The 26640-nt window shown below is 38.6% G+C and overlaps 1 protein-coding gene across 4 annotated transcripts; it reads left to right on the top strand.

The window, feature by feature from the left end:
• The first annotated feature begins 1979 nt into the window (after positions 1-1979).
• Positions 1980-26594, top strand: NCR3LG1 (natural killer cell cytotoxicity receptor 3 ligand 1). Of its 4 annotated transcripts, none has more exons than XM_058158641.1 (11): positions 1980-2241; positions 3536-3883; positions 6621-6947; positions 10553-10651; positions 12086-12490; positions 13839-14147; positions 15877-16191; positions 17623-17934; positions 18932-19228; positions 20472-20538; positions 21354-26594. In XM_058158641.1, the coding sequence occupies exons 1-10, from the start codon at positions 2103-2105 to the stop codon at positions 20516-20518; spliced, it is 2598 nt and encodes an 865-aa protein (XP_058014624.1). In that variant the 5' UTR covers positions 1980-2102; the 3' UTR covers positions 20519-20538; positions 21354-26594. The 4 variants fall into 4 exon arrangements, with proteins under 4 accessions (XP_058014624.1, XP_058014614.1, XP_058014633.1 ...); XM_058158631.1 differs by having other exon boundaries at positions 3533-3883; XM_058158650.1 differs by lacking the exon at positions 10553-10651 and having other exon boundaries at positions 3533-3883.
• Positions 26595-26640: the final 46 nt, after the last annotated feature.

Here is a 26640-nt window from a genome sequence, read left to right as displayed (position 1 = left end):
ATGGGACAGTGTTCCAGAAGGGAAACCATCACTGTTGCCCTCTGGGCTTTATGGCAGAGTGGCTAGACAGAAGCCTGTCCTCAGTACAAAACACATGAAAGCCCACTTGGAGTTTGCAAAAAAGCACCTAAAAGTCTCTCGGACTGTAAGGAACAAGACTGAACTGTTTGGGCTCAATTCAAAGGAAATTAGGTAGCGCTCACCACCTGCCCAATATAATTCCAACAGTGAAGCGTGGAGGCAGCACCATGCTATTGGGGGTATTTTTAAGCAGCAGGGACTGGGAGATGGTCATTGTTAAGGGAAAGCTGAATGGAGCAAAGTACAGAGATCTCGTTGAAAACCTATTTCGCAGCGCTCAGGACCAATTATAATTTTGAAAAGAAAATTATTAAATACTGCTGTCACTGCAGTACTTCTGGTATTAATTCTACTGTAAGAATTACAATAGAATCTGGCCTATTCCATTCTGTTCCAGCTTTTATTCTACATAGAATTTATGGGTAAGGAATGGATTCATAGTGGAAAGAAACCCTATTCAGGTCAGAAACACAGATGATTTATGCCTGTGCTGCTGGAAGAAAAGGCCCAGTTTTAAAATTGACTGGTTTGCCCTCCGCCCCCCAACTGATAATCCCTGGCATCATTTGCTGAGCAAAAGATGGGTATTCTGCACAGAATAGACAATCCACTATCAGAATTCCTTGGCCTCAGCAGTTACAAAGACACGCAACAAAGGCCTGTCAAAACAGTAATTTGTTCGTGCTGTCAAATCAGAACAATTCATGGTGGTTTACAAGCAAATCAAAACAAAATGTGACAAAAGTACAGAGATAAAATGTTCCAATAAAACACTGATCAGGTGTTAGGCTCCACCTAAAAGGCCCTATGTAAAAGTTTTATTTTGACTGTCTTGAAAAATAATGTCAAGGTAGAATCTGCGAATGAGGCTTCCAAGAGAGATTGTTCCACAAGATGGCAATTACTATTGTACTTCTGATGTTGAACGCTGCTGCAGATTACAGTGTCTAAATTGATTATTACTAAATTCAGGCACTTTAGGAGGAATGATGGAGAAGGTAGATTTTGAGCTTTGCAGGTTGTTCCAAGAATCTAAAGGTAATAATAGCCTCTGCCTTAAAAAAAATCTATTTTGACCCAGTAAAACTTAGATCATAGAATAGCAGAGTAGAATGGGACCTTGGAGGCCTTCTAGAACTGTGATGACAAACCTATGACACGTGTGCCAGAGGTGGCACACAGTGCCCTCTCTGATGACGCATGAGCCGTCGCCCCAGTTCAGCTCTGCCATGCATGTGTGTGTGCCTCCCGCCAGCCAGCTGGTCTTCAGGTCTCTACCGTACATTTACGGGGCATGGGGGGCATGTCGAGGGGTGGGGTGCGCAAACATGGGGACTGGGGCACATGCAGTGGGAGAATGGGGTACGTGCGGTGAGGCTGCGTGCTTATTGCATTTTAGGGTTTTGCATGCCCGCTTTGGGCACTTGGTCCAGAAAAAGTTAGCCATAACTGTTCTAGGCCAACCCGCTGCTCCAGCAGGAGGTCCTATATCATTCTCGACAAATGGGTGTTCAATCTCTTCTTAAAAATCTCCAGTAATGGAGCACCCACAACTTCTGAAGGCAAGCTGTTACACTGATTACTTGTTTTCAGTGACAGGAAATTTCAGAATATTAAATGTTTTCTAAACTAATTAAATGCAAGGGTTTTTTTTTTAATTCAGTAGAAACCTCTGTTAGCAGTCTTCCACTTTTAAAGGAGAATTAAAAGAGAATTAAAATTAAAGGAGAATTAAAAGACTTCCAGAATCCGGGTAGTACTATCGGTCCTCCTTTACTCACCAGATGCCTGAGCGTGCTAACGTCAGACTCTTCAACGGCACCAGGGAACTATTTTCTTTCCTAGTTTTTCAGCAGCTGAAAATCATTGGAAGATCAGAAGTGAAAATGAAAGTTTCCAGGACCTTTGGTCGTTCAGGCAAGAGATCTAAAGAACTGCGCAGGGTGGATTTTGTTTACTCTTTAGAACGCGATTACCTGAAAACTATAGTCCAGATTGAGACAGCAAAAGGAAAGAGGGCAATGGCGATTCACTCTGGTCTCCGGCTGAGAAAACTGCCTCGATGTGTCCACATAATTTTCCAGGACTCAAGCTCCGTTGGAAGACTTTACTTTTTCTTTAGCCTCTGGGCGTGTCTCAGCTCTGTTCCTGGGCCGGCGGGTAAGGAAGCAAAAACGAAGCACAAAAGCAATCCTGCGCCTGCTATGCAGCTTGCTATACATTCCATTCACACACACATATACATTCATATTTATATACATATAGTATACGCCTGCTATACAGGCAAGGTGGCCGGGACGCAGGTGGCAGGGCGAGGATGGAAGTGCTTTGCTACGTTCTCGCTGCTGTTTTGGGTGGCGGCGAGGCGACGGCGCCTCAAAGGCAAAGGCAATAGAAGTTGTCGAGGGTGAGAAAGGTTGAGACTTGGGGGTGGGGAGTTGAGGGGGTCTGGGGGCTGCTTTGAGGAGGAACGGGGCCGACCTCGCAAGGCAGGTGAGCACAACTTTAGGTCACAGATCGGTCTCTGGAGGCGAGAGCCACCCGCCTTTTGCAAAATGCATTTGTCACCCAGTTAAGATAAATTCCTCACAGGAACTCCGTGATCTGGATCTGTGTATGAATTTGAAAGTACTCTGAACTCGGCAATGCTGTTACTATTGAGCTGTTATTTATATTAACTCCTTCTTTAAACTAACAGTAGCCTCGTCTACTGATAATCCTGAACCCGTAAACCGGGATTTACAATATTTTATGCTCATCTAAATATAATTATAATCTGATATGCTCATTATTTAATAAAGCCCAGCCTTATAAGAATACAAGTAGTACTTTGATCTTTCCTTTAGTTTTGACAAAAACACCTTCATTCGTCATAGTGAAATTAATTTACAGGTGTGCCTTTTACAAGGGATACTATATTGGGGGAAGGATTGTATTATAAAATTTACAATGAAATAAGATTGCATATAAGATAGCAAATGAAATGTTAAAACTGCTGATTATTAGTATGTAGTAAATTGCTTCATCTTGCCCTCTGACTTTTGCACAGGGGCTGGATTCATACATTCTATTAAGCTTGAATTGGGTGCTCCAGATTAGAGTGTTTTGTGTTTCTTTATTGTCATACTGCATTGATGCCAATTGACTCATTGAAACATTCTAGTGGGACCACAGATGAATTGTAATTAGCTAACGAAAAACAAAACTATCTACAAAATTACTATTGTAGTAATTTGCTTGTAATTATGCAGTCACAATTGTGTCACCTGGACTGTGTAACTCCTTGCCAAATTCTGGCTTACTCCAAAAGTAGTCAATATTCCACTTAGTCTTTATGACCTCTAATTGCTCTCTGCCTCTTGCCATTCCACCACTGCTTTTTGAAATGTGAAAACTGGGAAGAAGAAGGTACAATTAATCATAATAATCTGCAACCCATTTTTTTGTGAAGAAGCCTTGAAAGTAAGGATGCCAGCTCGGAAGACAGCAATCTTGGGTACAAATGTGACACTTCAATGTAAAATCTCTGGCTACCCTCCTCCAGAACTGAATATCAAAAAAACAATCTTCATCTGGTATTTGGACAAATCTGAAGGGAATAAAGTAGAAGAACTTTATTCAGTTGTTGCTGGAGAACATTCTTCAAATAGAAATGGTTCAAGACTGGATACAATTCAATTAAAAAATGGAAATGCTGACCTTTTCCTTCCACAAATACAGCTTAATGAAGAGGGCAAATATATATGCGTTGTGATTCTTACTTCTAATAGAGTTGAAGGAGCCACCATTCTAAATCTAGTTGGTAAGTGACAGTTGAGGTATACCTTTCCAGAAAGCAAACTTGTTCTTTTGCGATTCTTAAACTGTATTAAGATTTATCCGGGGTGAAATCCAGCAGGTTCTGACAGGTTCTGCAGAACCAGTAGCGGAAATTTTGAGTAGTTTGGAGAACTGGCAAATACCACCTCTGGCTGGCCTCAGAGTTGCATGGGAATGGAGTATTTTGCAATATCCTTCTCCTGGAGTGGGGTAGGAATGGAGATTTTACAGTATCCTTCCCTTGGAGTGGGGTGGGAATGGAGATTTTGCAGTATCCTTCCTCTGCCATGCCCACCAAGCCACGCCCACAGAACCAGTAATAAAAAAATTAGATTTCACCACTGGATTTATCTGAATGCCAGTTGCATAAGATTGCATTCCAAATCTCTTCCTCTTATGAAAAAGGCCCCTTCCAACTAGATCCTAGTAAGAAAGGGAAACCCTGGAAGGAGGGAGGTAGAGAAAAAAAAAGATAGTCCCTCCCCATTTCTTCATTTTATATTGTCTCAAGAATCCCTGTGGGTGGTGTAATGGTTAAAGCATCAGGCTAGAAACTGGGAGACTGTGTCTTCTAGTCCTGCTTTAGGCATGAAGCCAGGTGGACCAATCACTCTCAGCTCTAGGAAGGAAGCAATGGCAAACTACTTCTGAAATCTTGCCAAGAAAACTGCGGGGATTTCTCCCGGCAATTGCCAAGAGTCAACATTGTCTATTCTTGTTCACTTTTCTCATTTTATTTAATCACAATATAAATAACTCTTTGTTATTAGGGCAGCTAATTAGTTGTAGTCGGCAGTGCCTGCATTGAATTAAACAAATATATTTTCTACGTCATACTTCCATGATATTGCCTTTGGCCAAAGAATGAGACACCTGCAGGTTGTTTTTAGCCTTACAGGTGTTTAAAAAGAAACTTTCTTCAAGCTGAAAGGTGCAAGGGATGTACAAGTGATGAGGCTTTGCTACCTGCTATCTTGTTGGCATGGTTGGGTGATCAGCAAGAATCAAAGAGATATTTATTAGCTGTTTCAAGGTAATCTAGGCGTATCTTCTTCCATCTTCATTGGGCCCTGGCTGGTCTTGTCTGCACTGTTCTGCTATTATCTACGTAAAGAGTTAGATATAATGGCACATGAAACACAACACAAAAATTAAAAATATTTGGTGGGCTTTGAATGGTGTAATAATGAAATGGCAAAACAGGCTGAAGTAAGATAACACTAGGGACCTACTTCTCCTGAACAAAAGCTGGGGGGATCTGGAAATTAGCATGTTAGAAAGAGAGAGAGAGAGAGATTCTAGATACAAATATTGCTTGTGATTCTGCTTCTTTGTGATTAAGTTTTTTTAAAAAGTTAAATTTGGATAGAACAGAATGGACTACAGCAGTGATGGCTAGCCTTTTCCAGACCGAGTGCTCAAAGCTGGGGGTGTGCATGTGTGTATGTCTGTGTTCGCGCGAATACGCGCATGCGTGCCCAAACTCCCCAAATTCAATGTGTACATACCTCGCGCATACACCCTGCCCCCCTGTGCATGCCTGTGTGCCCCCCACGTGCCCTCCTAGTGTGCATGCACGCACCAGCACTCCTAACCCTAACCTGCCCCTATGCATGCATGCGCACCCCCCCACCCATGCCCCTCCTCCTGTGCATGTGCGTGTGGTCCCTGCATGACCCCCGCCCCCCGCATGCCCGGCAGAGACCCAAAGACCAGCTGGCTGGCAGGAGGCACGTGCGCATGCGCAGCAGATCTGAACTGGGCGACGGTTCGCGTGCCATCTATGGCACACGTGCTATCTGTTTTTCATCACAGGGCTATAGGAAGGAGCCTGGAGATGATGAAGGATCCTATAGTCGTTCCTTCTGCTCTGTTGTCATGTGTGGTTGTTTGTCAGCTGTATAAACTAGACTAGATTTAGAAATAGACACTTTGAGGCCCAAAGCTACTTTTATTAACAGGATCTTGCAGATTTTGAATTTCTTCCCTTCTTCTGTCTTTAATCTTCATATGAATTAGGCGAGAGGAGGTTGTTCAAAGCCTTTTCACAAACCATTTTCTTGCCCTGGGCTCAAGTCTCATTTATCTGATTATTGCTCTTCCCTCTGTCCTTCAAGGCCTCTATACTCATCACAGTGGTTTTTTTCCTGCTAGCTGCTACTTTTTAAAAAACCACCTTTTCCGTCAGCAGTCTCTCCCAATAATACCTACCTATCCATCATGCTGTTCTCCTTGGGGATAAGTAACACTGTGCAAAGTACAGAAAAGAAAAGAAAACACAGAAAAAAAATTACTGTAAATGCATGAAAATAAAAAAAGAAAGAAATATGACTAAAACTAATTTATACCTATACCATTCACTATGTCTCTCTACATTTTTCTATTCTTTTAAAACAACCTTGTTTCCACCATTGCCTACACTGATTCATATTTTGCCTGTCCTTCCTTCCTTCCTTCCTTCCTTCCTTCCTTCCTTCCTTCCTTCCTTCCTTCCTTCCTTCCTTCCTTCCTTCCTTCCTTCCTTCCTTCCTTCCTTCCTTCCTTCCTAGTCTTTGAAAAATCTTTAGTGTTTTTTTGTTTTCCCTTTAGCTAGTATTTGAATTGGAAAATGAATTGGATGTTAAATGCAAATGCTGGTTGGGAGGCTGAAAGGCAAAATAAAATACAACATACGTAGAAAAATCAATAACCAATTACATTTTTATTCCAATGCAATGTAGTTCAACCATCCGTCCAACTGTCTCCCAAGGAACTTGAAATTGAAAACGGAAATGAAAAGACCTTGACATGTACAGTGAATAAATTCTATCCTGGTGCAATTGTCATTCTTTGGCAAAAGCATTCTAAGCACACGTCAGATAAAAGTGTACTTGCAGAGGATATTTGCATGGGAACTTCTGTGAGAAATGGTGATGGCACTTACAACACCACCAGTAAACTGAGGCTTCAACCATCTTCACAAGATCAAGGAAACATCTATAGTTGTATTGTGCAGCATGAGTCATTTGCCAGCTATCCAATCTACAGTATAACTTTAACAGTCACAGGTACTTGTTATGAAAAATTTAACAGCTCTCTTGCTTAGCAACAGATATTTTGGGCTCTCAATTGTGGTGGTAAGTCGAGGGTTCTCTGTACTTAAAGTATTATATTAAATAAATGCTCCTCCTGATTTCTCAGCAAGGTTGATCTCAGTGGTGCACAACTTTTACCTATAATTTTAAAGGCTGAGGTAGAATCATATGTCCTCCCCGAAATAATTATGAAAATATCTACAATGCTTTGTCTAAAAGTGTTTATGAAAAAATGAGATAACTAATAGAAGAGAAATGGAAAGATAAAGTCAAGTGCATTGGGACTACAAGGTCCAGAATTCCAAGCTAGTATGGCAATTTTTCTACATGACCTCAAATTGTTCATGTTGGTAAAACATTCCACAAAATAAAAATTAAGGCAAAGAGCACCAATAGCCAATAAAATGGCATCTGTGTTTCAGAGTAAGGAAATATTTATTATTAGTACATAATTGGGGGCAATCCCCCCCCCACAATATATTGTATGCACTGACAGAACAACAGAACAGAACAGAACAGAATAGAATAGAATAGAAATTTTATTGGCCAAGTGTGATTGGACACACAAGGAATTTGTCTTGGTGTATATGCTCTCAGTGTACATAAAAGAAAAGATACTTTCATCAAGGTACAACATTTATAACACAAATGATGGTCATAGGGTACAATTTAACACTTAATGATACAACACTTAATGATAATCATAGGGTACAAAAAAGCAATCAGGAACAATCAATATCAATATAAATCATAAGGATTACCAGCAACAAAGTTACAGTCATACAGTCATAAGTGGAAAGAGATTGGTGATGGGAATGATGAGAAGATTAATAGTAGTGCAGATTTAGTAAATAGTTTGACAGTGTTGAGGGAATTTGTTTAGCAGAGTGATGGCCTTCGGGGAAAAAACTGTTCTTGTGTCTAGTTGTTCTGGTGTGCAGTGGTCTATAGTGTCGCTTTGAGGGTAGGAGTTGAAACAGTTTATGTCCTGGATGTGAGGGATCTGTAAATATTTTCACGGCCCTCTTCTTGATTCGTGCAGTATACAAGTCCTCAATGGAAGGCAGGTTGGTAGCAATTGTTTTTTCTGCAGTTCTAATTATCCTCTGAACTCTGTGTCTTTCTTGTTGGGTTGCAGAACCGAACCAGACAGTTATAGAGGTGCAAATGACAGACTCAATAATTCCTCTGTAGTACTGAATCAGCAGCTCCTTGGGCAGTTTGAGCTTTCTGAGTTGGCACAGAAAGAACATTCTTTGTTCTCCTTTTTTGATGATGTTTTTGATGTTAGCTGTCCATTTTAGATCTTGCGATATGATAGAACCTAGAAATTTGAAGGTTTCTACTGTTGATACTGTGTTGTCTAGTATTGTGAGAGGTGGAAGTATGAAAGGGTTTCTCCTAAAGTCTACCACCATTTCTACGGTTTTGAGTGTGTTCAGTTCCAGATTGTTTCGGTCACACCATGAGGCTAGTCGTTCGACCTCTTGTCTATATGCGGATTCGTCATTGTCTCGAATGAGACCGATCACTGTTGTATCATCTCCAAACTTCAGTAGTTTAACAGATGGATCGTTGGAGATGCAGTCATTGGTATACAAAGAGAAGAGAAGTGGGGAGAGCACACAGCCTTGGGGGCCCCCTGTGCTAATTGTACAGGTATCTGATGTGATCCAGCTTAGCTTCACCTGCTGCTTCCTGTTTGTTAGAAAGCTTGTGATCCACTTACAAGTCTGTTCAGGTACCTGTAGCTGGTTTAGCTTAGTTAGAAGAGTGTCTGGAATGATGGTATTGAATGCTGAACTAAAGTCTACAAAGAGGACCCTTGCATAGGTCTTTGGAGATTCAAGATGTTGTAGGAAGTAGTGCAGAGCCATATTAACAGCATCATCTGTTGATCTATTTGATTGGTATGCAAATTACAAGGGGTCTAACAGCGGATCCCTGATGGTTTTCAAGTAGGAAAGCACTAGCCTTTCAAAGGTTTTCATGACTACAGATGTTAAAGCAACTGGTCTATAGTCATTCAGTTTCTTGATGGTGGGCTTCTTCGGCACTGGAATGATGGTAGGGCGTTTGAAGCAAGAAGGAATATAGCACATCTCTAGTTATTTATTGAAGATATGGGTGAAGATGGTGGCCAATTGGTCAGCCCAGACTTTTAAGCAAGAAGGAGTTATCTTGTCTGGGCCTGGAGCTTTTCCTGGCTTTTGTCTGTGAAATAGGTCCTGCACTTCCTTTTCTGTGATCACTAGGTTTTGTGAACCCAATGGGATGGTGTCAGTTGTAGGAGGCTTGGCTGTTGTTGGTGTGTCTGAGATGGGGGTTGTGGAGATAGGTGGCTGTAGTTTCCTTTCAAACCTGCAGTAAAACTCATTCAGGTCATCTGCCAGATGTTGATTTCCTTCAGCCTGGGAAGGAGGTTTGCCATAGCCGGTGATATTTTTAAGAGTTTTCCACATGTTTGCTGGTTCATTTGCTGAAAACTGATTCTTTAGCTTTTCAGAGTAGCTTCTTTTTGCTGCTCTGATCTCCCTTGTTAGTGCATTTCTGGCCTGATTGTATAGCATTTTATCACCTTTTCTGTAGGCTTCCTCTTTGGAATGATGTAGCTGCTTAAGTTTAGGTTTGAACCAAGGTTTGTCGTTACTGTATATTTGCAAGTTCCTTGTAGGTACACATAGGTCTTCACAGAAGCTGACATATGATGTTACAGTATCTGTGAGTTCATCCAGGTCTGCAGAGGTATCTTCAAACATATTCCAATCAGTGCAGTCAAAGCATGCCTGTAGTTTTAATTTTGCCTCTCCGTCCAGGTCTTCACTGATTTAATTGTTGGTTTTATGGTCTTTGCCTATAAGCAGGTACAAGGTGAATCATGCAATGATCAGAGTGTCCTACAGCTGCTCGTGGTAGTCTGTGGTGACTGATTAGAATTGGTCCACATCTCATAAATTCTAGATATATTTTAGGATCCTGCTTTTAAAATCTACTGATGAAATATGAGATTAGATTTATGCCCCAGACTCAACTAGATTGAGCTATTAGATGGTGCAGTAATTTGTTCTTATAACTTAGTGTAGGGGTGTCAAACTTGATTTCATTGGGGCCACATCAGGGTTGTGTTTGACCTCGGGGGACTGGGGTGGGTGTGGCCAGCTCAACATCACTCATATTGGGGGCACCTGTGGTGGCTCAAGCACTCTGCCAGTGAAAACGGGCTCCCGAGCTCCATTTTCGACTGTGACGGCCTCCTACAATGAAAACGGAGCTCGGGAGGGCTGCCCATGGGGGTTGTCCATTTTTGCTGGCAGAGGCACCGTGAGCCGGTCCTTCATTGTTTCAGGGCAGCCCCTTGGGCCAGATCTAAGCACCCTATGGGCTGGATCCGGCCCATGGGCCTTGAGTTTGACACTCCTGACTTAGTGTTTTGCTTATGACAGAATACCCTATATCAGCATTGCTTGTTTCTTATGTAATTACATGTAAAATGTTTACTTATTAAAAGCACCAAGAGCAATAAATATTTTGAGTGTATCAGAAGCAACATAATTTCTTTTCTTATTGTCTTTCTACAGATCCTAACTTGACTACTGAGTTAATAATTAGTCTGGTTTTAGGTTTTCTTCTGATTTTTTTCCTTGGATTGCTTCTGTACTTTGTGTTTTTAAAGAAATGTAAGTCATTCTAAATATGTCTTATCAGTACCATCATTTTTCTATAAAATTGCAGCCAAAATTTATATTTGTGAAGGTTAATTTTAAAGTATCATTATTGGAAAACTCAGAGAACAGCCATAAAAAGGCAAAGGCCAACAGGGGAAAATGAAAAATAGATTAAATATAGGCAATTATGTTGCACCTATCAAATTACAGATAATCCTCATTTAGTGATCACAATTGGGTCTGGTAACTTGGCCATTAAGTGAAGCAGTCGCTAAGTAAAATGGCATTTATGATCTTATTTCATCCTTCCTTTTGCTTTATAGACCTGTGAAGGTCATATATGCAAGAACTGGTTACAAAATTATTTTCTTATCAGCATTGTAACTGTGAATGATCACTAAACAGGGCTATCACTAAATGAGGATTTCCTATGTAATCTTTTTAAACATCATTGTCCAGAACAGCATTAAACTGTTGTCTAAAAGAAATCCAATTATCAGCTGGAACAAGACTCTAGTACCTGTGCAGAACCCGAGTACAAAATCAGAGCAAATTTTGGCAGATAAGTAAACTTGCTGGTCTGGCCATTTGTGTGAACTCACCTCCTCTCTGCTCCCTCCATCCCATGTTAAAGAGGGTGATCAAGGGATGTCTATTTTTGGTGAAAGTGGAAACAAAGCTAGAGAACCCAACAATCAGATTAATTTCTGTCCCCATAAATGCGTATCAGTCTTCTATCTCATTCCTGAGCCAGAATTTATTTATTTTATTTATTTATTTATTAGATTTTTATACTGCCCTTCTCCCGAAGGACTCAGGGCGGTTCACAGCCATAATAAAAATAGACAATATACAAATAAAACAAAGATTAAAAAACTTATTATATATCGGCTAAAATTTAAAACAATATACCATTTAAATTAAACTCTCTAAAACTTATAAAATTATAAAATTTAAAAATTACGAAGCCAGTCCCGGGCGAATAAACAAATAGGTCTTCAGCTCGCGGCGGAAGGTCCGAAGGTCAGGCAGTTGACGTAGTCCAGGGGAAAGTTCGTTCCAGAGGATAGGAGCCCCCACAGAGAAGGACCTTCCCCTGGGGGCCGCCAGCCGACACTGCTTGGCGGATGGCACCCTGAGAAGCCTCTCTCTGTGTGAGCGTACGGGTCGGTGGGAGGTATTTGGTAGCAGAAGGCGGTCCCGTAAGTACCCTGGCCCTAAGCCAATAGGGTTTGGTTATTGGAGCAGGGCAGAGTATCCCTGCATCTATATTTTTTCCAATCGAAGAAATGCACAATAACACAGCAGTGAAATGCACTGAGTAGAAACGCATATAACTGTTTTTAAGAATAGAATAATGCTTCGTAAAATGTTGAAAGAATAATCCTAAAATATTGCAGCAACATTTCAAGCAACAGGGTTTTCATTTTCCATTTTTTTTAATAGATCCACCATCCGTGAAAATGGTTGGACGTAAGGAACTGAAGCATTTGGAAGAAACACAGTTAAAATGCTTGATCACAGACTTTCGACCCAAGCTTTTGCAGGTAGACCTCTTCTTAATAATTGAATCCCAGAATAAAAAACAGAAAATAGCCTCTTGGCATACAACATCATTTGAAGAATCTGTGGAAGATGATGAAAATTTTCCTCTTCTTGAAAACTTAAAGGACATTTTTAAAGTTTATGCAAAGTTGAAATCAAAACCAAACAACCATTATGATTTCCAGTGGAAAATCTGCATAAATCCAGATATACGGAAGCTGAAGAAATTTGAACTTTTATTAGAAGTTAAACATAAGGGCTTTCGGCATGGATTTTGTTCTAAAAGGAAATCATTTAAAGTCATAGGTAAGTGAGGATTATGGCAGAATATTAAATGATGCTGAAACTTTAAAATTATTTTATGGTTTATAAGAGAACTGCTTAGTTTCAAGATGTATGAAAATAGAGGAGACTTATCTAATTTTGGTCCAGCCATGGTCCTAGCAGATATCTTCAACTGCAATCCATGCACTGAATATGAATTGTGGTAGGATATTGTTTATATCTTGGCATGGATGGGCTGGAAAGAGCATTACTTGTATCTCAATATTTATGATTAGTTTAGTTTGTACAGCCCAGTCAATCCCTTTATTCAAATCAGAGCTACATATGCATCATTCATTTCAGCTAGCAAAAAACAGAGCTTGATGTTATCAGCCAAGACTAAAAATAGTTAACTGGTAAAACAGGATAAAAGGCAGACAAAAGTAAAGAGAGAGAAATTCAAATGACACAGATAAAAAAATTACATTATCTGTCTCATCTAGCTATATGTGTGTAAAAAAGAACAGAATTTCCCGGTGGAAAACACTCTGGATATTTAGCATGGATAGTGCCAGAGGAGGAGGGCCTTTGGTTCTTCCAGCTTTAACTCTTTTATGTATATAATGGCACAGTGGTGAAATGTAAAATTCGTTACTACCGGTTCTGTGGGCGTGGCTTGGGTAATGTGACTGGGTGGGCATGGCCAACTTTTTTTTTTACTTTTAAACGCATTTTTTCTACAACTTCTTCGGCCAAATAGGTTGTAAAAAATGCTTTTAAAAGGCTCTGACAATCCCAGCTGAGTTGCCTGATCATCAGAGGTTTGTTTTTTTTACTTTTAAAAGCATTTTTTCTGCCAAAGAAAAAATGCTTTTAAAAGTGAAAAAAAAACCCTTTGATGATTGCGTGGCTCAGCTGGGCATGGGGGGGTGGCAGGGATTTTTGCTACCAGTTCTCCAAACCACCCGCTGCCATCGCTACCGGATCGGGCGATCCAGTCTGAACTGGGAGCGTTTCACCCCTGTAATGGCAGCCAAATACAAATGGAAACTGGGACACTAAGTGACTCTTCTTCTATTCCACACCATAAATAAATAATTTGGTGGCCAGGGATGATGTATCCAATAAGTTATCTTTGACCTTTCAGCTGACAGAGATACTGATTTTTCTACAGTCGGGGTTCCTTAGCAGATGGGTTTGGCTTGGTCCTCCCTTGTTTTGGGTAAATAAACAGCTACAGAATACTGGACAAGGAAAAATGGTAAGAGAAGTCATCAAAGCTTTGGAAGACTCATGCAGTGGCTTTGAAGGCTATTCACTGTTATCTGGGCATATCTCTGCACATCACATTTTTGCCATTTGAATTGAAACCCTTTTGGTTTTTTTCTAGCTTTACCAGAGCTTCATGAAGTTCGTTGTTCCACAGATGTGCCAAGATCAAATGAACCGCTCACTCTTAGTTGCAAAATTCATTCTTATTTTCCGGAAACCCTTGAAGTCTGTTGGAATAATGATGATGGAATTCTAGACAGTTCCTTTTCAACCCCACCCACAAAAGGTGCTGATGGGCTTTACTTTTGCATCAGCAAGATCCACTATAACCCCCAAGTGGAAGATTCTGGGAAGAAATTTGTCTGCAGAGTTAAGCTTGAAGGATCACAAGCTTACAAAGAATCTGCATGGCAGATGGGCATTTTGGGTAAGTGAAACAGAAAAACTACAATTTTTATTGTCCTATATTGTACATTGCATGTTTTATCTTAAGGCCTAAGGCACAGAGGAGTTCCAATAAAGTGCAGCTCCTTTTCTGCAAAAAATAAATAAATAAAAATAAAAAATTTTTAAAAAATTCCTGTTCCTCTGATGTAATTTTACTCTTTTAACAACTGACAATTCTAAACTTTTACTGCTGTTGTAATAATAGTCACAATCCCTTTCTTTTTCTTTTGTTGTTCCCTCTTTCAATTCTTCTCTTCCCACATTGCCACAAGATGTGAATTCAATTAAATTTTCCTTTCTCAGTATAATATTCCATACATCTCAGAATAAGACTCCTCTTACAATATGTGTATAAAAAATACATATATCGATACTTAGGTTACAAAATCCCTTCCTTCTTTCCTTCCTTCCTTCCTTCCTTCCCTCCCTCCCTCCCTCCCTCCCTCCCATACAGTTGTGCAGATGTTAGATTTCTGAAAGCCATAAAGATCCACAGTAGAATCCTGAGCCATCACAAGGACCAACCTGGTAATAGAAGGGGAAGACATATATCCGTGATGGGGACCCTATGGCACACATGCCAGAGGTGGCACACAGAGCTCTCTCTGCTGGCATGTGTGCCGTCGCCCCAGGTCAGATCTCCCTGGCGTTTCTTTCGTGAGTTTCTGCAAACAACAAAACAGAAGCTCACGAAAGAAAAAGATTTTGCTTCTTGCAGTGCTGCTGGTGTTGGGATGCCCTGCCTCCTGGTCTTTGGGTCTGTGCTGCATATGCGCGCATGTTTCGCACCTTGCACCTTTCAGTTTGGGCATGCGCGCACTCGCAGTTTGGGCACTCGGTGTCTAAAAGGTTTGCAATCACTGACATATATGCTCTCAGGCCAGGGTTTGGTATCTGAAATCAACTCAATTCTTTCATGCAATATTCTTCTGAAGCAGAAAGGGATATTGCTGAGTAGGTTACTCTTCGATGGCTTATGGTGTAGCTTCAGGTAACGCCACTGCCAAAGAGCTAGAAGTTGGATGTGCATAATGAGGAAGTATATGCTATTAGCTTTAGTTGCATCTATGTGCGGATTACAGGATCTCTCTTTTTTTTAAGTGTGTAAATGTGCCTTTCTGGAATATTACATGAGCAAGCGAAAATCTATTTCCATACCATATTAGAAATCTTCATTGGTATAATTTTATCATTGAGACCATTTTCTATTTCATTTTTTACCAGATTTGTAATTTATATCATTTGGCACTTTATTGTGTTTGAATGATGACTTTGGCACTTAGTTGTGTAAGCTAAACAGTCATGTGGGAAGAAAAGTTTTTGATTTGACTCAGTGGTGGGTTCTAACCGGTGTTACCGCCAGTTCGCTTTGCGCACATGATTGGTGTGCGCATGCTCACTTCGCTCACACGCACACCAAATTTGCACTTTGCACAAGAGCATTGATTTTCTGAACAGCTGAAGCACTGCAATCCGCTCTGCTGCGGCTTTCAGTTGGGCTAAAAACGGAAATATAAAGGTAGGTATAGCGCAGGGGCGGGTGGGAGGGCCCAGATGATGGTTGGAGCAAACCGGTTTGCTGTCACTTTAACATCTCCACTACCGGCTCTCCCGAACTGGGGAGAACTGGTAGCAACCCACCACTGGTTTGACTTCACAATTCTGTACTGAATACTAACTTATTATTTGCTGTTGTGCTTTATTTACAGTTCAGGCCCCCAGAGTTCACAAAATTAAATGTAAGCCCCCTGTACCTGAGTGTGGGAAACGCATCACATTGAGTTGCTTATTGACAGAATATCATCCGCCTGACTGTGACATTTATTGGAGAAAGGGCTTTGAAGAGCTTATGGATGCTACAGTTAAAACAGAGGAATCGCAGTTGGACAGAATGTCAAAGCTATACTCCAGGACAAGTGAAATAACCTTTACACCCAGCGCAGAAGACCATGAAGTAGAAATCGTTGTTGAAATAAATCATTTCAAGAAAATTGTACGGAAGGGATATACAGTCATGCTGAAAGGTGATTGTTATCATTGCTATAAAAAATCTATGTTGCTTGGAGTGCCTATGGAAACTCTCAGTCATCCAGGTCATGGTTGTCCCAAAGGTGTTTTTTTCAAGAGGCAAGTGGACTTTCTGGTTTTTCTTTGAAGATGTTTCGCTTCTCATCCAAGAAGCTTCTTCAGCTCTGACCGGATGCTGGGAAATGGAAGGATTTATACTCCTTGCAGGCAGCTGGTCATTTTCATTCTTTTAGCGGATTGTTAAGGTTGCCTGGAGGTTTATCTGTGTCATCAGGGTCACCTGAATGGTACAAATGGGTGTGGAACTGTTGAAAGGACTTTGTTGTAGATTGGAGATAGATGATGTCGTATTCCCCTCCCTCTGTTGAGAGAGGACTGTTTAATTTGGACATAGATAGCTTTTTTGACCCCTCTTTCAAATCAGCGATCCTCTCTGTCCAAAATATGAACTTTGTTGTTGTCAAAGAGTTGTCTGTGTCTTTTAAATGCAGATGGACTGCTGAATCTAGTCCTGATGTGTTTGTTGTCCTATGTTGTGCCATGCGTTTATGAAGTGTTTTTTTTTCATTTCCCCAATGTACAACAACAATCGCTTGTGCAATAAACAACCACTTTATAAACACATGCACAGAGAGGATCATTAGTTTGAAAGAGGGGTTAAAGTCTTCAAAGAAAAACCAGAAAGTCCAGTTGCCTCTTGAAAAAAGCACCTTTGGGATAACCATGACCTGGATGACTGAGACTCTCCATAGACAGTTTTTAAGGTAGTAACCCTGTTGTTAAATCTGGATTCCCCATTAACTTTGCTTGTCAGGTTACAAAAGGTGACCACATCACCCTCGGACTCTGCGACTGTCATAAATAGGAACCAGTTGTCAAGATAGATAGATGATAGATAGATAGATAGATAGATAGATAGATAGATGATAGATACGTATGTATGTATGTATGTATGTATGTAGGTAGGTAGGTAGATAGATAGATAGATAGATAGATAGATAGATAGATAGATAGATAGATAGATAGATTATGGTATTGTTACATACTTTTTACTCCTAAATTCACATCTGTATATAATAATATGCCATGGATTAATGTGTGGAAACAAACCAAATAATGAAAAGCACTGATATCTGACTGCATAACTAACATATGTACACAAGAAGCAGGGAAACAGAAATAATTGCTACTTGCCTAAATCAATTGAGAGCTGATTTCATGTATGTCCACTGTTCTATGTGAAATAGTGCTGTTAATCTATTGTAACAACACAAATTCTCATTGAGGAATGATTCCTTCTTTCTTGTAACAATATAATGTTAAAAATTATTCTTATCTCATTTGATGCTCTGTATAGTAGGGTATTGTTTGCATTTAACAGTGATTCTTTGTCTGATGTTGATTTCTCTATCTTGTCACATTTATAGATTTTCCCAAACTTTCAAATATTGTTATTGAACCAAGTGATGCAGATTATGGAGAACGTATAAATTTAACTTGTGATGTCACAGATTTCAATCCGAAAAAAATTGGTACTCAGTGGCTCCTGAGAGATAATTCAAAAATGAATGGTGCAGTCACCGAGGATTTAGACATGGCCTGTAATGGTTGTTACAAATTAACTTCCACGTTTGAACTAATAGCTACCGCTTCAGTTTGTGATAAGCCCATTCGTTTCAGGGTGAACCATGAAAAATTGGCAAAACCTATTACAAGAGAAGTGTATCTAAACCTTCCAGGTACATACCATTTTTTAAAAATTTAGTTATCTTCTGATGTTAATTGGTGAATTTGGGTTCCGTTTATCCTTTTTAGGCTTTATTAAAAGTAGTAGAATTTAAGAGGTGAGGAGTGTGGTACAGCCCCATTTCCTATAAGTTATACCTGCAATGTTACTTCAAAGAATATATCCCTGTTTGTAGCACTGTTGTCTGTCTTGTGTCCTTTGTGCTGTGGATACCAAGAATTAAGCCACAGCCCAGATGTGGCATCTCTGGGAGCAGAGGTGCTCATCATCATCTCATTTTCTTCTTTAACCATGCCATCTGGACACCCCTGGCTTTTTATCACATGTGGGAAAATATTTATGGGATAAGATTATCTGATTTACCAGTAAGATGCATAGACATGCATTCCCAACAACAATGGCACCCAAATGATGAAGCATGATGACACAACACAGCACCTGTCCTTTCATACTTGAATCACATCACAACACAACACAACACAACACATACACACATTCTCCTTCCACTACAGATGCCTATACTATCATATGTAATGCTGTTACTGAATTTCAACCAAGTGCTGGAAACACACACAAAAAAAACTGTAGAATAAGCTACAACAACATATATATGTTTGCTTTGTCTTTCCGTACTTTTTTTGGTGTAGTTTTGCTTATTTTTATTTTGCTTTTGTAATTTTTTGGGGATTTTGTATTTTAATATTTTCAGTAAAATAAAAATTGAGTAAATCAACAACAAAAACAACAACAACAAGGTTTGCTATGTCCAGCTTAAACGGTCAGTCATAGAGAAAGTTGCAGACATGATTTCCATTCATTGGGTTTCGTTGCAAATGGTGCAGAAAGGGTCTTCACTTTGTGGTTCCAGAGGATCAATCCTTAAAGTGTTTTCGTATATTAAAAATTGTTCTTACATTAATCATATTAAGCCAAAATCTGGAAACATATTTACATTGCCATTTCTGCTCATTTTTTTCCTTCTCATTTAGTAAAACGGCCTGTTTTGTCTGAAATAAAGGTGACCCCAGATCATCAGAAAATCCTCCTTGAAATTTCTATATCACAATTTGCACCTCAAGATATACAAGTCAGATGGTACCACGACTGGAGACAAATATCTGAAACTATCAATCCCAAGAATATTGAGATTGGAAAAGATCATTTATGTTATTTTGTTAATAAAATACACTTCGATCGAAAAGCATTGTGCTTTGGGAAGACAATACGATGTGAAGTTAAACATCCAACATCTACTGAGGAAAAAACCTTAACACTGAATACAATAGGTAAGTTGGATACATACATAAATACTTTATTTATTGAAGGAGTATCCAGACCGGTGTCTATTTTCCAACAACTGAATATGCAATTGTCTCCCAATTGTTGTAATGGATCCAAAATTCTCACTCACTAAATAGTAACAATGGAAAGAGAAAAACTGTAGTGTAAGCAGTGTTAGCTATATAAAGAAAAGGGCTCTGTAGTGGCCCATTAATAACTCCACCATAGACATTATTGAGCTAAAGCAAGTCTTTTGCTGTATCTGCTTATACAAGCTGTTGATATCTGTGACCTGCATCAGTGTTAAATTTGTTCAGTCTCAGCATTCCTTCCTACCTTTAAAAATCATGGAGAACCTTAAAAGGGCTTTTGTTTATATATGTTATTTTTATCTATATTTATCATATTGAAAATTAAAATTGATACTGCCACTAAAATTAAAATTGACACTGCCACCAATGTTTCTCACAGATTTTTGATGAGATTTTTATATTGTTTTATTTTTCAACACAGGCTGGCAAATAATTTTGAATTGGTAGATCTCTGAGAGGGTTTTGGGGAAACTCTTAGGGGCCTTTGAGCCACCTTTTGATAGATACCGACCTAGATGCTAAACAGCCTACAATCAGTATGTACTCAAGGTGCCATTTTAAAGCTAATAGACTGACAGACTGAGGATAATGAAACATTATTTGATTATCTATTCTGGTGAAATAGGCTCTAGTCCATAAATGTTTGTACTATGTTAATTTCTAAAAAACAGGAGAGGTTGCTAGAGTGGATTCTACTCAGAAGGACTGGCATCTGCAATGATGCTCAAACCAATCCATCTGATGAAAACATCACATTAACATAAGTCTTGCTCCTTTTATATGTTCATTATGACATTATACACATGTTGAAAAGGAGGGGAGTTTGTGGCACAATACTGCTATGATTTTAATAAAAACAATCCCTGGGTTTTATTGTCACCCATGGCTTTGGTTCTTAAGAAGTATAAAAATCCTACTAGGAAGCTTAAGTACACAAATCTCTTTCTTTTGCAATTAAACGTTGAATGTATCTAACAGCAATTGATATTATAGATATTACTTCTATGGTTCTTGGTCCTACAACAGCATGGAATGCTTTTTCTGAAAGACAATCGGTTGACTGACTTACTATACTTAGATTATTGTGATATGACTTGAAATATGTTCCAAAGCTTAAATGAGTTGATTTGATTGTTCTTTCTCTTCCAATTCTAAGATTTCTCTGATCTTGAGGAAACCCAACATCATCACCATGAGTCGTAACCGTTATGAACTTCTTCAAAGTAAGTATTAAACTTTGAACGCAAGTAAAATGCAGATATGTGCATAGATTATCATATTGGTGATAATCTGTGCCAATTTGGGACTCATACTTAGATTTATACTTGAAAATAACTAAAAATATGATTCAGAAAGGAAGGAAGGGAATGATGGTCTTTGTAGGGAGAACAAGAAAGAATCTGGGAGAGGGAATCTATAGTAAATCAAGTTCATTTTCCCTAGCAGATTGATACATGGAGATCTGATCCTGGTACTATTATTCATTGCATCAGGACTATTATTCATTGCATCAGGGGCACCTGTGCTAAAGCTCCCCTTACTCATGATTTAATAAAAGGTGACAGGGCTCACACAGCATGCATAATCAAGACCTGGTCTGGCACAGACAATTCCTCTTCTGGAAAGGTGCCACCTGGGCTTCCAATATAGCCACAGATGCCACCCCATAGCAAGAAGCAGTGAACGGAATGGCTAGAATTGATTTCAAAGACCTCAGATATAGAATAGAATAGAATAGAATAGAATAGAATAGAATAGAATAGAATAGAATAGAATAGAATTTTTTATTGGCCAAGTGTGATTGGACGCACAAGGAATTTGTCTTGGTAAATACACTCTCAGTGTACATAAAAGAAAAGATACAGTCATCAAGAAACATAAGGTACAACATTTAATGGTAGTCATAGGGTACAAATAAGCAATCAGGAACCAATATCAGCTGTGTGGTTGAGCCAAGATGGGAATTTTTTGAAGTATTACTTTGTGGTGAGAAGAGGAGCAAAACATAATCATTTTCCAACTGTTATTGCATCTGCAGAGATCTGTCCAGCCACCTTGATCAGAATAATCCAATCTTCCCTGGAGAAGGAAGAACCTACAAACCTCTACAAGGCCATTGTGAAGACTATTCAAGCCATCTGTTGGATAACATTATTTGAATTCACTCTGAGTTAAACTTCAGCTGTGCAAGATCCTTGGACTGAGCTAATGTAGTTAAGTGAGAAGAGTTTGAACCTGTTGGATCTAAGGCAGCATTGGCGAGCCTATGGCACGCGTGCCGGAAGCGGCACACGAAACCATCCCAAGACAAATGTGTGCCCTCACCGGCTCCTCGTCGCGTTCCTGTGGTCAAATGCACGCTGGTCAGCGAGCTGTCGTGTGCATGCGGTGCCGGCGGACCGCGCATGTGCAAAGGGGCACGCGTGCCAGAGGTTTGCCATCATGCATGCGCAAGGTGGCATACATTCTGGAGGTTCGTCAGCACGCATGCGCGATGGACCGCCGCACTTCCGGGGTCACCAGCACCGCATGCACAACAGCCAGCTGGCTGGCGTGCGTTTGACTACAGGAACACAATGAGAGCCAGCAAGGGTGTGCATTTGTCTCAGGACAGTTTTGCATGTCACTTCCGGCATGTGGGCAGCACGCGAGAACATGAAAGTTTCGCCAACGCTGATCTAAGGGAACGGATAAGATCTTCAGTGTTGTGAGTTTAGCCAACTGTATATTAGACCCATGCTTACCTGGTTGGATAACATCTTCCAGAAGGGGATATATAATCAATCCAAGCAACAATAAATGCTTTTATTATTTTAAAAATAATAGAAGTTTTAAAGAGGTGGTAGTCCATCCCCTCAGGAAAACTCTGCTGGATGCAGCAGTATTGGACAATCATAATTTACATTCCATTTACTCTTAATCCCAGTTTGATGGGTGTGGATTGGGCTGCTATCAACACATTTACTATAAATGGAAGCTAAAATAAAACATAACTCACCCATTTTTTATGCCCTCTGTTTTACTAGAATACAAATAACATTAAATTTGTATTGTAGTAAAACTAGACATTTTATTGAAATAGTTCCTTTTAAGTTTTTGAATTTTTTTTTGAATTTTTTTTTTAGACAAACAAACATAACTTCCGGCAGTGATGTCATTGTGGAGCAGGATGAGGGAAGGGATCTCTGTCCCTAAACCCTGAAAAATCTTCATTAAGAGCCCACTTTTAGGGCATTACCGATCTTGGAGAGATCGATAAACTAAAGAGGAAGCTCCGTAGGCACTGGGGGTGGAAAGCAACCACCCAAGTAGTCAGGAGCAGCACTCTTCAACTGGCAGAGAGGAAGTTGATCTTTATGGCCGGCCTGGAGCGATGACTGCTGCATAAGTGGGAAGCAAAGAGTGAAAAGCAACAGCAGCGCTCGACAGAGGAAAAACCCCAGAAGAAGATGAGATGCGTGTGATAAAGAGAAGGCGCGGAAGAGAAAAGACAAAGAGAGAGTGACACAGCATGTCTGGGAAGGCGGCTAAAATGGAGTTAACTGCAGATTGGAGAGATAAAATACACTGAGAACAGCGCACAACAGTTTGGGGCCCAAATTGAAATCCACAAATTGCAATGATTGGTGAGTGAGAGACTTAAAGAAAAATGAGCTGAGATAATAAAAGGAGATGAAGAGAATTCGAAAACATAAATAAGGACTGATTAGAACTAAAGATTTAAATTTGAAGCGGAAAATAGAGACTAAAAATACTGGCTAATGAAATATAATTTGGCAAGACGAAGGATTTGTGAAAATTGAACTTGGATGGACAAACACTTGTGTAAAACAGAATAGTGGATTGATTGGACTTATAGAAAAGGAGGAAAAAACAAAAAGAGGAGAAGAAGCAGAAGAAGAAATAAGAGGAGCCGTCTGGTAGAAGTATGGATCTATTAAAAGCTGAGTTTGAAGAGGAAATTAGGAATAAGACTAATGTAATATTGCAACACATAGGATTTTTTTTTAAAAAGGTACAGATGATAAACCAAACGGAACTGAATGAATTATCGAACTGAATTAAGTTGATTATTGGATCAACTGAAATAATATTGGATTTATATTGACAACTCTATATATTTACATCTAAGTTTAGTAAAGAAATATAGTTAAAGGTAATTTAAGAAATTAACAGGAGTATAAAAAATAGAGAACTGTATAAATATATGTATTACACAGGGTGATTAAGAATTATAAAAAAATATATAACATACATAAGATAGTGTTAAGAATAATACACAGTATATTAGACAAGTGTGGGAGAAGAAAGGGGACAATTGTATAAAGAACAATAGAGATACAAAGATTGTAAAACATAAGAAATATTTCGGTATTTAAATATAGAATATTCTGTGTGAAAAATATTTTAAAAAGAGAATATCTAGATATACTTTCTCATATGTGAAGGTGGGAGAATTTTGCCCAAAAGATAAACATGATAACTACAGCAACTATCACTAAAGTAGGTAAAAAAATACTGATAATCCCTTCACCTATTACAGCTTCACCCATAAGTCAAAAATCGACAATGACCGCACTTGGCAAAAATAAATCAGATCCGGCAATGAACCTGCAAAACATGCAAATAATGTTACAAACAATACAGGAAATAATGAATAAAACTCAAGAAGCAATAACCAACAACCACGAAGAAACAAAAACGCTACACAAAGAATTAAAGACTGAAATTGGTGAAATGAAGGAGGAAATTAAAAACATGAAAGATAAAATTGGTGATATTCAACAAGTAATGCTAGAAAATGAACAAAGAATTCAAAGAATTCTAAAATAGAGCAAGTTGATAATAAAATAGAAAAGATGGAGCAGAAAGCCCTACAATTAAATAATGAGTGAGTCAATTACGCATCTGGAAATGGAAAAAGCTTCGTTATTTTTAAGATTTCAAAACCTTCCAGAAGAAAGGGATGAAGACTTGGGAGAGAAAATGGCAGAGATATTAGCAGAAGCCTTAGGAAAAGACAAACTGGAAACAAGAAGAGAATTGGATGAAGCATATACACAAAATACACAAGAAGACATAGAAAGGCAAGAGAGGTACATATAAGGTTTATTAAAAGAGCAACGAGAGATGAAATATACAAACAAACAAGAGAGGAACCTATAATATACAAAGATAAAGAAATTGCAGTATTAAAACAAATACCACTCAGAATAAGGGACCAGAGACAACAATACCAATTTCTCACAATTAATGAGATACAAGGTCAGGTTTAGATGGCATACTCATAACATGGCAGGCAAAAAAATATAAAGTAGACACAATTGAAAAAGCACAGGATTTCTTTGAACAACACTTTGCACAGGAAGAAGAACAGGAAAGTAAGGAGGAATTTGAGAGCAGAAGTCAAGACGAAGAGATACTAGTGGAAATAGAACAAGAAAGAGAAACACAAAAGAGACAAGAAAAAGTGAATAGAAAGAGAAGGAGAAGGAGGAAGGCTGTAAGACAGACAAGAAGGACAAAAAAGTCAGAACAAGTAAAAAAAGGGAGAGGCAATTAAGGTGTTTTTAGTAAACATTAATGGTTTAAACATACCAAGAAAGGGAGCTCAAACCTTCAACAAATTTAAAAAAATAGAAGCAGATGTGATATGTTTACAGGAGGTCCACATCAAAAAGGATTATAGAAAATTGCTAGAAAATGTAAAATTAGGGAATTGGTTAGAGACTAGAAATACTAGATGATGAAAAAGGGTGAAAAGCTTATATATACATGTATATAAAATGGCAAATGTATGAAAGAAAATGAATACTCAGAAGGATAGATAAAGATAAAAAGAAATAAGAGAGAATGGGACAAAAAAGAAAGGTTTAATTAAACGAAAGGAGAGGGGGAATAAGGATGTAAATATGAGAAGAATAAGGAAACAAAGCTGATGTAAAGGAACATAGGTTTTATGTCAATGTATGTTACGTATTGTTATTCTTTTTTGTCATATGTTTTATGTCAATGTATGTTATGTATTGTTCTTTTTTGTTAAAAAATAAAATATATATGAAAAAAACATAAAAACATCTTTGTATTGAATCTTGTATTGAAGAAGTTTTTTAAATTTTTAATTGGCTATTATGCTTTTTTGATACGTACCTTTTTTCAAACCATTTGAAGATATTAATATGTTTTGTGTTCAGAATGCTATCCTTTTAAAAATTCAGAAAAAATAGAAAAAGAATTGTATTTTAAATAAAAAATTAAAACATTAAATTTATAATTTATAAAAATTGCCACTTTTGTCCTCCATTATTATTTTAATGGGTGGTTTTATACTTGTTTTAATTACAGTTTATTTAATTACAATTGTAAACTCCTGTAATACAGAGCAAGATTTTAAATAGGAAATAGCAGTCAAATATTTAAACAGATAAAAATAGTTCAGTCTTCATTATTATATCTTTGACAAATCTAAGATGACTGTCTCATGATAAAATTGAATTTATTATAGAAGTTAAGGAAAAGGTTTTAAAATTCATCTTTCAGCCAAATGATTGGGGCTTAGACTTAGTGGTGAAATGTAAAATTTGTTACTACTGGTTCTGTGAGTGTGGCTTGAGGGTGGGGGTAATGTGACTGAGTAGGCGTGGCCAACTTTTTTTTTAAAAAAACTTTTAAAAGCATTTTTTCTAACAACCTCCAAAGAGGTTGTTAAAAAATGCTTTTAAAAGGCTCTGATGATCCCAGCTGAACTGCACAATCATCAGAGGCTTTTTTTTACTTTTAAAAGCATTTTTTTCAACCGAAGAAACAATGCTTTTAAAAGTTAAAAAAAAACACCTCTGATGATCGCGCGGCTCAGCTGGGCATGAGGGGGAGGGCTGTAATTTTTGCTAACGGTTCTCCAAACCACCCACCGCCATCACTACAGGATCGGGTGATCCAGTCCAAACCGGGAGCATTTCGCCCCTGCTTAGATTTCTCTGCTTTATTTATCTAATCCTACCTCATCACATTTCTGGATATACTAATTTCATTTCATAATATATAATTTATCAAGGGGCATATTATTAGTGTATAATAATAAATAATCAAAAGAGAAGTATATTTTTAAAAAGTTAATCCATTGTAATAGCTCCACGCTGTTTTTATCAGAAGTTATTTCAAAGTAAGAGTGCAAAATAATAACACCCCCCCATTGAAAACTAAGTTCTCAGCAGGACCTCTTTCCATCTCTATTAGTTCCATATTTCAGGGACAGCCCACAAAAAAATCCTGAAGAAAGAATCTAAGTAGATTACAGAAGCTAAACTGTTACGGTCCATTTGGGT

Source organism: Ahaetulla prasina, chromosome 1 (assembly GCF_028640845.1).
Source record: "Ahaetulla prasina isolate Xishuangbanna chromosome 1, ASM2864084v1, whole genome shotgun sequence".
Classification (NCBI taxonomy): Eukaryota; Metazoa; Chordata; class Lepidosauria; order Squamata; family Colubridae; genus Ahaetulla; species Ahaetulla prasina.
This window is presented reverse-complemented; position numbering and strand designations above follow the sequence as displayed.